Raw genomic sequence first — 13,160 nt, 5'->3', positions numbered from 1 at the left:
ATTGCTTCTTTAATAAGCACAACAGTTTTCAGCTGTGCTAACATAATTGCAAAAGGGTTTTCCCACGATCAATTAGCCTTTTAAAATTATAAACTTGGATTAGCTAACACAACTTGCCATTAGAACACAGGAGTGATGGTTGCTGATAATGGGCCTCTGTACTAATCGGCATGGCCGATTAATTAGGGGCGATTTCAAGTTCTCACAACAATTGGTAATCGGCCTTTTTGGATGCCGATTACATAGCAATCCATGAAGAAACTGTGTGGCAGGCTGACCACCTGTTACACGAGTGTGGCTGCAATGAGCCAGGGTAAGTTGCTAGCTAGCATTAAACTTATCTTATAAAAATTTAAAAAATCTTCACAATCACTAGTTAACTACACATGGTTGATGATATTACTAGATTAACTAGCTTGTCCTGCGTTGCATATAATCAATGTGGTGCCTGTTAATTTATCATCGAATCACAGCCTAATTCAACTTTGCCAAACAGGTGAAGACTTAACAAAAGCGCATTCCCGAAAAAAGCACAATTGTAGCACAAATGTACCTAACCATAAACATCAATGCCTTTCTTAAAATCAATACAAATAAGTATTTTTTTTAACCTGCATATTAAGTTAAAATAAATGCATGTTAGCAGGCAATATTAACTAGGGAAATTGTGTCGCTTCTCTTGTGCTCAGTGCAAGCAGAGTCAGGGTATATGCAGCAGTTTGGGGTCGCCTGGCTCGTTGCGAACTGTGTTTCTTCCTAACAAAGACCGTAATTAATTTGCCAGAATTTTACATACAGTGCCTTGCGAAAGTATTCGGCCCCCTTGAACTTTGCGACCTTTTGCCACATTTCAGGCTTCAAACATAAAGATATAAAACTGTATTTTTTTAAAGTAAAGGGGCTGAATAATTTTGCACGCCCAATTTTTCAGTTTTTGATTTGTTAAAAAAAGTTTTGAAATATCCAATAAATGTCGTTCCACTTCATGATTGTGTCCCACTTGTTGTTGATTCTTCACAAAAAATACAGTTTTATATCTTTATGTTTGAAGCCTGAAATGTGGCAAAAGGTCGCAAAGTTCAAGGGGGACGAATACTTTCGCAAGGCACTGTAATTATGACATAACATTGAAGTTTGTGCAATGTAACTGCAATATTTAGACTTTTAGACTCGACAAAATACGGAATAAACTTTTTATTTTCGAAATGACAGTTTCCAGATATAACCATATTAAATGATCAAAGGCTCGTATTTCTGTGTGTTTATTATAATTAAGTCTATGGTTTGATATTTGATAGAGCAATCTTACAGCGGTGGTAGGTAGCGTTTGCGAGCAGCTCTTAGCAATGCTTGAAGCACAGCGCTGTTAATGACTTCAAGCCTATCAAGTCCCGCGATAAGGCTGGAAATACTAAAGTGACTATAAGAACATCCAATAGTCAAAGGTATATGAAATACAAATGGTAGAGAGAAATAGTCGACGCGTCATAATTCCTATAACTACAACCTAAAACTTCTTAACTGTGAATATTGAAGAAGTTGGAATATTGAACCACCAGCTTTCATATGTTCTCATGTTCTGAGCAAGGAACTTAAACTTGAGCTATTTTACATGGCACATATTGCACTTTTACTTCTCCAACACTGTGTTTTTGCATTATTTAAACCAAATTGAACAGGTTTCATTATTTATTTGAGACTAAATAGATTTTATTTATGTATTATATTAAGCTAAAACAAAAGGGTTCATTCAGTATTGTTGTAATTGTTATTACAAATACATATAAAAAAAATGAAATAAAAATATTAATCCGCCGATTAAATCGGAATTGGCTTTTTTTGGTACTCCAATAAATCGGTATCTGTGTTCAAAAATCCAACTCGGTGGACCTCTACTCTGTACGCCTATGTAAATATTCCATTAAAAATCAGCCGTTTCTAGCTACAGTAGTCATTTACAACATTAACAATGTCTACACTGTATTTCTGATCAATTTGATGTTATTTTAAATCGACAAAAAAATAAGCTTTTCTTTCAAAAACAAGGACATTTCGAAGTGACCCCAAACTTTTGAACGGTAGTGTAAATACCACAGTCCTCTTACATTTGGGAACTTTACAGTCCTATGGATCAAACAACCATGAAAAAAGGTAGGCTCTCCCCCCTCAGTTACGCACATCAACAACAAGATCAACAACAAATGCTAGCAAGAGCAAGATTAGCTCAAATCTAACAAGGGAATTAGATAAACCCTTTCAAACATTTTCAGATAGTTGGTCGTCAAAATTGCACTGATTAACGATGGGGAATAGTAGCCTGCTTGTCCTTCTGCTGCTTTGCCTGCCAATGCATGCTTGTCCCAACCCACATTTTCACAACTGAATGGGAACTCTCCTGCCTGCACGCCCATTTGATCAATACCAAATACATTTGATTGGCAACTAAGGGTGCGTTCGTAAATTGCCTCAAGTGTGTCAGAGTACGCTGTTCGTAAATTCCGAGAGTTCAGAGCACACACTGCACTATTGACACTGGATGCTCTCGACGAGAGGTAGGGTTGATACGAGCGTTCCTTACAATGGCAGTCATGCACCCAAGCTAACTAGCTAAAGTTGGCTAGCTTGCTAGCTACTTTCAGACACAAATGAGAAAACACCTCACTCTGACCCTTTTAAGCTAGGTGGACACCACATGACTTACAAAACTCAGGGACGTTAGGATTTTGAGTGTGTGTTGCCAACGTAGTGGTGAGTACACTAAGCAATGTGGCACATCGTGTGTAACAGTGGTCACACATTACAAGATTCTTCAGTTGGTCGTGATGATTCTCGATACCATGCTGTTTCGAAGACATTGTGATTTGATTTAACGCAGCTATGAGCTGTGGCTCAAAACAGACAAAACGTTCAGTCAGACATTCACACTTTCCATACAGAGCTGAAATATCTAGCCAACATTTTAACCAACATGTTGCTTATGAACTCCAGAGATGTAAAAATTTGACACTGGCTTTGGTTGAAGGCAAGTTAAAATGCATACTCGTAGTAGTCATTGCTCCTGCTCGAGAGTCTACACATACTGTGTGATGCGAAACAACGGCATCATCTCACTGGCCTCTTCTCTGGTGAGCTCTCTTTTGCTATTGCTGATCACCATTCTCAAAACGTGTTGTACATCTCACATTACAATAGCATTGTAGATTTTCTGCAGATAAAATCAACATGTTTGAAAATATTGGGACGTCTGGGACTGTTCAAAGACGAGATCGCTAGCCCTTAGATTGAGTCTTTGACCTGCTCACATTAAACAAGCGTCAGTGATGGCAGCGCACCCCACACAAGTAGTCAACGACATGGGGATTTAGTCTCCGATCTCAAAAACTTGTCTGGGACAGCATAGCTGGATAACATGTAAACAGCCTATCTAGCGCGGTAGTGACTAAATGTGCTGCTGGCGACAATTTAATTTAATCAAACCACCACAGCTATCCCCATTGTGTCTGTGCCTCGATCTAGGTTGAGCAAAACTAAACATGGCGGTGTTTGCCTTAGCAATCTCACATCTCAAAATAGGGCTACTTAATGTTAGATTCCTCACTTCCAAAGCAGTCATAATCAATTAACTAATCATAATATTGAAGTGATGGGCCTGACTGAAACATGGCTCAAGCCTGATGAACTTACTGTGTTAAATGAGGCCTCCCCTCCTGTTTACACTAGTAACTATATGCCCTGTGCATCCCGCAAAGGCAGAGGTGTTGCTAACATTTACGACAGCTTAAACCCCAACCAAGGATTATCAAAAATGGGCCTTTAAATTCTCGGACAACCCAAAGATTCCTAGATGCCCTTCCAGACTCCCTCTCTGTAGATGGTTTGTTTGTAAGTTGTACGTTTCGGTGTTCCTCAAGGTTCCGTTTTAGGACCACTATTGTTTTCACAATATATTCTACCTCTTGGTGATGTCATTTGGAAACACAATGTCAACTTTCACTGCTATGAGGGATGCTAGTTATAGGTCCCAAGAAACAAAGAGATCTGATGTTGGATCTAACAATTAATCGTGATGGTTGTACAGTCATCTCAAATAAAACTGAAGGACCTAGGCGTTATTCTGGACCCTGATTTCTCTTTTGACGAACATATCAAGAATATTTCAAGGACAGCTTTTTTCCATCTTGGTAACATTGCAAAAATAATTAGCTTTGTCCAAAAATTATGCAGAAAAGCTAATCCATGCTTTTGTCACTTCTAGATTAGACTACTACAATGCTCTACTCTCCGGCTACCCAGATCAGGCACTAAAAAACTTCAGTTAGTGCTAAACACGGCTGCTAGAATCTTGACTAGAACCCCAAAACTTGATCATATTACTCCAGTGCTAACCTCTCTACACTGGCATCCTGTTAAGGCTAGTGATGATTAAGATCTTATTGCTAACCTACAAAGCATTACATGGGCTTGCTCCTACCCATCTCTCCGATTTGGTCCTGCTGTACATACCTACAAGTACGGTACGGTCAGAAGACGGAGGTCTCATTGTCCCTTGCATTTCTAAGCAAACAGCTAAAGGAAGGGCTTTCTCCTACAGAGCTCCATTTCTATGGAATGGTCTGCCTATCCATCTCTTCAGTAGGTCCTATGATTGAGAGTGATCTGGCCCAGGGGTGAGAAGGTAAACGGAAAGGCTCTGGAGCGACAAACCGCCATTGCTGTCTCTCCACTGGGATTCACTGCCTGTAACCCCATTACGGAGGCTGAGTCACTGGCTTACTGGTGCTCTTCCATCCCATCCATAGGAGGGGTGCGTCCCTTGAGTGGGTTGAGTGACTGACGTGATCTTCCTGTACGGGTTTGGCGCCCCCTTGGGCTCGTGCGGTGGAGGAACTCTTCATCTCAGGGTAGCAAGTTGGTGGTCTGTTGAGATCACTCTAGTGGTATGGGGGCTGTGCTTTGGCAAAGTGGGTATGGTTATATCGTGCCTGGTTGGCCTTGTCAGAGGGTATCATCCACAGTGTCTCCCGGCCCCCCCCAGTATCTATGCTGCAATAGTATATGTGCCGGGGGGCTAGGGCCAGTCTTCTTTCTCTCTCTCATAACTCGTGGTTGTCCCCAGTCCACTTGGTCATGCTGCTGTTTGGGGTAGACTGGGTTTCTATATACAGTGGGGCAAAAAAGTATTTAGTCAGCCACCAATTGTGTAAGTTCTCCCACTGAAAATTATGAGAGAGGCCTGTAATTTTCATCACTTCAACTATGACAGACAAAATGAGAAGAAAAAAAAATCCAGAAAATGACACTGTAGGATTTTTTATGAATTTATTTGCAAATGATGGTGGAAAATAAGTATTTGGTCAATAACAAAAGTTTCTCTCAATACTTTGTTATATACCCTATGTTGGCAATGACAGAGGTCAAATGTTTTCTGTAAGTCTTCACAAGGTTTTCACACACGGTTGCTGGTGTTTTGGCCCATTCCTCCATGCAGATCTCCTCTAGAGCAGTGATGTTTTGGGGCTGTTGCTGGGCAACATGAACTTTCAACTCCCTCCAAAGATTTTCTATGGGGTTGAGATCTGGAGACTGGCTAGGCCACTCCAGGACCTTGAAATGCTTCTTACGAAGCCACTCCTTCGTTGCCCGGGCGGTGTGTTTGGGATCATTGTCATGCTGAAAAGACCCAGCCACGTTTCATCTTCAATGGCCTTGCTGATGGAAGGAGGTTTTCACTCAAAATCTCACGATGAATGGCCCCATTCATTCTTTCCTTTACACGGATCAGTCGTCCTGGTCCCTTTGCAGAAAAACAGCCCCAAAGCATGATGTTTCCACCCCCATGCTTCACAGTAGGTATGGTGTTCTTTGGATGCAACTCAGCATTCTTTGTCCTCCAAACACGACAAGTTGAGTTACCAAAAAGTAATATTTTGGTTTCATCTGACCATATGACATTCTCCCAATCTTCTTCTGGATCATCCAAATGCTCTCTAGCAAACTTCAGATGGGCCTGGCCATGTACTGGCTTAAGCAGGGGGACACGTCTGGCACTGCAGGATTTGAGTCCCTGGCGGCGTAGTGTGTTACTGATGGTAGACTTTGTTACTTTGGTCCCAGCTCTCTGCGGGTCATTCACTAGGTCCCCCCGTGTGGTTCTGGGATTTTTGCTCACCGTTTTTGTGATCATTTTGACCCCACTGGGTGAGATCTTGCGTGGAGCCCCAGATTGAGGGAGATTATCAGTGGTCTTGTATGTCTTCCATTTCCTAATAATTGCTCCCACAGTTGATTTCTTCAAACCAAGCTGCTTACCTATTGCAGATTCAGTCTTCCCAGCCTGGTGCAGGTCTACAATTTTGTTTTTGGTGTCCTTTGACAGCTCTTTGGTCTTGGCCATAGTGGAGTTTGGAGTGTGACTGTTTGAGGTTGTGGACAGGTGTCTTTTATACTGATAACAAGTTCAAACAGGTGCCATTAATACAGGTAACGAGTGGAGGACAGAGGAGCCTCTTAAAGAAGAAGTTACAGGTCTGTGAGAGCCAGAAATCTTGCTTGTTTGTAGGTGACCAAATACTTATTTTCCACCATCATTTAAAAATAAATTCATTAAAAATCCTACAATGTAATTTTCTGGAGAAAAAAAAAATCAATTTTGTCTGTCATAGTTGAAGTGTATGATGAAAATTATAGGCCTCTCTCATCTTTTTAAGTGGAAGAACTTGCACAATTGGTGGCTGACTAAATACTTTTTTGCCCCACTGTAGATGCTTTTGTACCCGTTTGTTTACTCCAGCATCTTCAAAAAGGTCCTTTGCTGTTGTTCTGGGATTGATTTGCACTTTTTGCACCAAAGTACGTTCATCTCTAGGACACAGGACGAGTCTCCTTCCTGAGCGGTATGACGGATGTATGGTCCAATGGTGTTTATACTTGCATACTATTGTTTGTACAGATGAACGTGGTACCTTCAGGCGTTTGGGAATTGCTCCCAAGGATGAACCAGACTTGTGGAGATCTACAATTTTCTCTGAGGTCTTGGCTGATTTCTTTTAATTTTCCCATGATGTCAAGCAAAGAGGCAGAGTTTGAAGTTAGGCCTTGAAATACATCCACAGGTACACCTCCAAATGACTCAAATTATGTCAATTAGCCTCTCAGAAGCTTCTAAAGCAATGACATTTTTCTGGAATTTTCCAAGCTGTTTAAAGGCACAGTCAACTTAGTGTATGTTAACTTCTGACCCACTGGAATTGTGATGCAGTGAATTATAAGTGAAATAATCTGTCTGTAAACCATTTTGGAAAAATGACTTGTGTCATGCACAAAGTAGATGTCATAACCAACTTGCCAAACTGTAGTTTGTCAACAAGAAATTTGTTGTGGTTGAAAAACAAGTTTTAATGACTCCAACATATGTAAACTTCCGACTTCAACTGTCAATAACTTAATAAAACATCTGATTGGCACTGTATATGTTTAAGCAAAATAACACCATATGAGGCATAGAAAAATGCATAGAACTGCAGGAAATTTGCTTTAAAACGGCAACAGAAAAATCAACTCCATTGAAAAATGTATAGAATGGCAGAAAATATGCTTAAAATGCAAAAATGTCTCAATATCGCCAAGATGGAGGCCTCTAAAATTCTCTACAAATAGCCGCGTTGATGGGCCGGTGACATTTATCAATATATGTGCATGTATTTACACCCCAAAAATTAAATGCTAATTAGCTTCTAATGTGGCTATAATAAAGAACTACAAATGCCATGACCTGGACAAGACTGCCAAATCTCTGGATTAAACTCATGTTAGCTAAATGTAGTAATAAATAAATTGGCTACATTTCTTAAAAAAATAACAATTATGTGAACTGTCTTGTGCAAGTTTAAATTGACACAATACCTGTTAGCAATGGTGTGAAGATGTGCAGGATGTGCAGGAGCTTGCTGGGATTTGTAGTTTTGCATGATACCTACTTAGATGCTAATTAATATTTTCAAATCTGAGAGTAAATAGATCTGAATATATTGGTAAAAGTCCCCTTGTCCAAGAGAGTTTTATATGGTTATCAAAACATTACGCCAGGGTAAGCCTACACGAAAAACAGTCCTTATTTTAAGTGTTTCTAGAATCCACTATGGGAAATAGTAATGATGGAAAAACAATTGGAACCATTTCCCTGCTTGACAGCTAGGTTTTATAACACCTCCACTATAGCAGAGAAAGCAAAAACCAAACAGTGAAAAAGAGGTACATACACAGTGCTTGTACTGGCGAACATTCTTGCATTAAAATGAAGAGATTATGTAAGACTACTCATAGGGAGCAAGGATACTGAGAGAAACATTCCCACCCAACCAGCCACCCCACACTGACCACAACAGTGTCTAAAACAACAGGCAGGGCCTTCAGTGTGTGTGTGTGTGTCATTGTTCTATGCAGCATCCACAATTTTTAGATGGCAGCTTCCCTTGGGCTCCAGTCTAAGGGATTTGCATGGTTACATTGCCCTGGGGCATCTTCACACTGAGGACAGAATCTAACAAGGCCATTTGACTGCACTGGCCCTGTCCTCCTCACACTGACACTCAGGCCAGGACATAATCAGCTTCAAAATCCAATGCTGCTTGAGAAGCAAGAAATTAATGGTGGGTACTGATGGGGTGGGGTAGGTACAGTGAGTGTGTGTGTGTGTGTGTATAGTATTACTTCAGCTGTACTATTCATCCAAAAATGATGAAATAAAATACACAAAACATCTGCCAGCTCTGAGACTCCATGATAGTGGCAAGTTCCTCAGTTCCACGCAGCCTAGTAGAATTCACATTCACAGCCACCTGACATTCAAACCCCCAGCTGCCAACCCAAATACACTGGGATCAGTATCCCTAGTCACCACAGCGTCTACATACTCCTGATCAACACAGACACACTTTCAGAGGGCACAAGAGTCCTCCTACAGAACAGCCCTCCTGAATTTCAATGACAACCATCAACGCTTGGCAAGCAGTCACAGAAAAAAACAGTAGCTCAGAGGTTGAGGAGAACATATATCTAGCTACTGTAGACACAGATACTTGGCCAACTGAACTGTTGTTTTCATTAAGGTCCCCTTCTCGGTTATCTAATGAACTATTCGTATTCTATAAATGGAGTAATCGGTTGTACCTGTTAAGTGTGCTCAAACCTTGCCAGCTGCAGTTTTGGTGCGTGGTTTCTGTTTATAACAGATAAATTACTGTAGTTAGCTAGCATAAACTTCCTGAATACTCCTAACAACCTAATCTCAGGATAAATCAATAACAAGTGTACTGTAGCTAGCTAGCCACATGCTGTACGCAACATGTTATAATTTCTCAGATTAATTTACTTCTGTTAATTGAAAAAAAGATTGCTTTAACTAGATGCAATGATATCGGTACCAGCCTGTTCGGTATCTAACTAGCTAACGTTAGCTGGTTGTCAACATTAGCTGCCACTGACAGACAATCCCAGCCAGTCAATCTTACCGTTCTATTGAACATCCGTTGCCCCAAAGTAAAGTGTTAGTCCGACTTCAATCTGATTCAAAACTGAAATGTTATATACCTCAAATACCAAATTATGAACGGTTTATAAACTTAGCTCAGCTAACCCAGCGAACTATTTAATATCTTGCCCTTGTCTTCCTTACTGACCGGAGATACCTAAACCAATGCAGTTTAGCTAGCTAACCTTAACATAGCTGTCACGCCGCGAATTTGATTGCTTATCGCTGCATCATCGGTGACTACATACCAAAGTAAATCAAGAGATTGCGAAACAAAAAGGACATATATTCGCCTGTGTTACATGCTCTTTCAAGTTAGCTAAATACACGAGCTACTTTTAATTTCATTTAACTACCCAGCTAGGTCTAACATCACTAGAGACTAATTTAGTAGGACTAACGCTGTGCGAAAATGGCGTTGCCTTCCTCGCCACCCAGCTCCCTTCCTTGATCATGATGTCATCATATTTAGATTAAAGCGGCAATCAGGAGTAGAAACAATTACAAAACGTATCAATCGCCACTGTTCTTGTAAAAAGACGAGTGATGGCGCTGGAGAAATGTACCACTCTCAAATTCATAAACAAAGCTATGGATGCAAGGACCGAACAGCCATGATTTCAAAATTACAGTTTTAATCATGTTTTGAGGATTTATAGTGTTCGTTTACTTTGTTTATAAAACTTGTAGTAAACAAAACTTATATTTTGAGTTCTGATTTGGTAGGACAGTTGAAATAAGCTCATGAGTCAGTCAAGACTCAATGGGTACATATCATAAATAAAAACGGATGTATAAACTACTGATTGCTCCTTTAAAGGAGAAGCGACAATAACATTGCGACAATGCCATCGATTGTTTACTGTAGCACATATATATATATATATATATATATATATATATATATATATATTATATTGATTAATAAAGTGTCGTCATCGACATGTTGAATTAATAAAATGTATATGCACAAAAGCTCTATCATACAATCAATCAACTCCATAATTTTGATTCGATTCAGTACCAGTCAAAAGTTTGGACACACCTACTCATTCAAGGGTTTTTCTTTATTTTTCCAATTTTCTACTATGTAGAATAATAGTGAAGACATGAAAACTATTAAATAGCATATATTGAATCATGTAGTAACCAAAAAAGTTAAACAAATATTTTATATTTGAGATTCTTCAAAGCAGCCACCCTTTGCCTTGATGACAGCTTTGCACACTATTGGCATTCTCTCAACCAGCTTCATGAATTAGTCACCTTGTTAAAAGTTCATTTGTGGAATTTCTTTCCTTCTTAATGCATTTGAGCCAATCAGTCGTGTTGTGACAAGGTAAGGGTGGTACACAAAAATAGCCCAATTTGGTAAAAGACCAGGGGCCTGTTGCACAAAAGTAGAATTAAGACATCCGGGATAAATGACTCAGCTGAGCTCAATGAAGCCAAAACATGTGCGTCCAGGCTTAATTGGTTGCACAAAGACCAAGCCAGGATGAGCAGACACGGATTCATTAAGCCAGGTGAAACCAATCCTGGATAGGTGCGCGCTCACGGCTCACTCAAATAGACCCCGCCACAGATCACAGATTAACTGATTTACCATGGCAACTAGAGCCGCGTACTTTTCCCCGTCGGAAGCACAAATCCTCATGGAGGCATACGAGGAGGTAAAAGATATAATTAAGAAGAAAGGCAACACCGCCACAGTGATAAAGCAAAGAGAAAAAGCGTGGCAAAGTATTGCAGACCGCCTGAATGCGTAAGTAGTGCACAATTACACACTCACCGCTCCGCTGAAACATCACAATTACAATTCAAATATTTAATTCACATCTCCAAAAATGCAGTTGTACTGTAATTATGAAACGGTAATTTTTTTTATTGAAATGCACTGCAGATATGAGTGAAATTGTGTAAAGTAACTCCATCACACTGTATAAAGCTATGATAAATTTTGATATTTTTACTGAAAACAAGACAAAAATACCAAGTAATTTTTTGCAGTGTGACTCCATTAAATGTGGTGTGTGTGTGTGTGTGTGTGTGTGTGTGTGTGTGTGTGTGTGTAGATTAAACATGAACGGGCCAAAACGGACATGGCAGCAGGTCAAAATCAAATACAAGAACATTCTGCAGAATGGTATGGTCCCTGACTAATATTTAACAAAGCACAAGCATATATTGTACCCAGAAGGTGCCTGCTCACACATTGTCTGTACTGTTTTAGCAGTGAAAAAGAATACCCACAGACAAGGCACGGGTGGTGGGTCACCAAAGGCTGACCTTACCCCAGCAGAGGACATGGCCTTGGAGCTAAATAAAGGCAGGCCCGTCTTAGAGGGGATCCCTGGGGGGAAAGAGACGAGCATAGGTTCCTCCCAAGATGCCACCCGCTTCATTCAAGGTATGTCCTTCCATCTCTACATGGGATACAACCACATTCATATTGAATCAATTTGGACTGTCTGACTTTGGTTTACCTATTGCCTTGCAGTGTCTGGCAGCACTGTGTTCCTGTTAGAGCCACCAGCACAAGCACCAGACCAGATCCAGTGAGTACTCCATCAAAGGCATACTGTAGGCCTGGCATGTCTTGTCTACTAGCTTCAATATGAATCCGATTAAATCTGATAGGGTGAAGGCCCCAGTGCAGCAGCAACAGCACATGATGGAGACGATGATGAGGAGGAGACCATCTCTCTGGATTCCAGAAGGCATGAGGTATCATGTTAAGACTGTGAAAGTACTATTTACTCTACAATGGTGAGGAGTCATCAAAATCAAAAAATCTAATTTCTTTTACAGGACCCAGATGCTATACAGTGGGAAAACCAGCCTGGCAACATAGTGCGTATTAATAAAAGGACACCACATCCTGCCAAATTCCAGCTGCGCTAATTGTATTGTGTTCACAGAGCTCACAAGCTATCAGAAAGTTGTATGGCAACCACCTCCGGTGCCAAATAGAACTGGCAGACATAGACATTCAGTACAAGAAGAAAAAGATGGAAAATCTTGCACTGGAGTTCGAAATAAAAAAGAGGACAATTAGGAAACTGGACCTTGAAATAAAAAAACTTGAGAGGGAGGTGAGATATGCCTTCAATGTACACTGTATGCTAACTGTAACACAAATGTATTAATCATTATTTTTCTTTCCTCCCCCAGCTCCAAGAAGATGACACAGCTCAAAATAAAAATTAGGTATATTCTCGTAAAGTCAAGTGAGCCATGACATATGAGCTCTTATTGTGAGCACACAGGACGGTGGCATCTTTCTAAGTTTTTTTTAATTTTCCCAGCAATCAGTACAACCAAGTCATCGTTATAAGGCATCGCCCTCTTTTGCCCACCCCCCCAGCACCAGGTGTGGCCACTAGCCTATATGAAGGCCCAAAATTGTGTGTTCCTTTCTGCTCTGACAATGGCATGCCCATTCGTGCGAGATGTGGTGGATGAAGAAGCACTTGTGCTGAGGAGAGCCTTCAGGCGAGAAAGGGTCTTCAGGGACCGGTTGGACCCACTGGCCTTCCCTGATGACCATCTATATGAAAGATACAGGTTTTCTGCAGATGGCATCAGGTATCTATGCAGACTACTGGGTCCCAGGATTAAGCACCGCACT

General features: G+C 40.6%; 1 protein-coding gene across 15 annotated transcripts in view; it reads right to left on the bottom strand.

Annotated features, from left to right (window-relative positions):
• Window positions 1-9,991, bottom strand: part of LOC109904124 (kinesin light chain 1) — a 41,573-nt gene extending 31,582 nt beyond the window's left edge. For 3 of the 15 annotated variants that reach the window (XM_020501277.2, XM_031788096.1, XM_031788095.1), the window contains exon 1: window positions 9,510-9,952. Coding sequence is in view for 7 of the 15 variants with exons in the window: in XM_020501283.2 (XP_020356872.1) it covers window positions 7,903-7,967 (65 nt within the window). In the remaining 8 variants the exon portion in view is untranslated. Of the gene's footprint in view, window positions 1-7,902 lie in introns of all 15 variants that reach the window. The other 12 variants (XR_002257131.2, XM_020501281.2, XM_020501278.2 and 9 more) reach the window with 11 other exon arrangements.
• Between the last annotated feature and the right edge of the window lie 3,169 nt (window positions 9,992-13,160).

The sequence above is a fragment of the Oncorhynchus kisutch genome, linkage group LG14, assembly GCF_002021735.2.
Source record: "Oncorhynchus kisutch isolate 150728-3 linkage group LG14, Okis_V2, whole genome shotgun sequence".
Lineage (NCBI taxonomy): Eukaryota > Metazoa > Chordata > Actinopteri > Salmoniformes > Salmonidae > Oncorhynchus > Oncorhynchus kisutch.
This window is presented reverse-complemented; position numbering and strand designations above follow the sequence as displayed.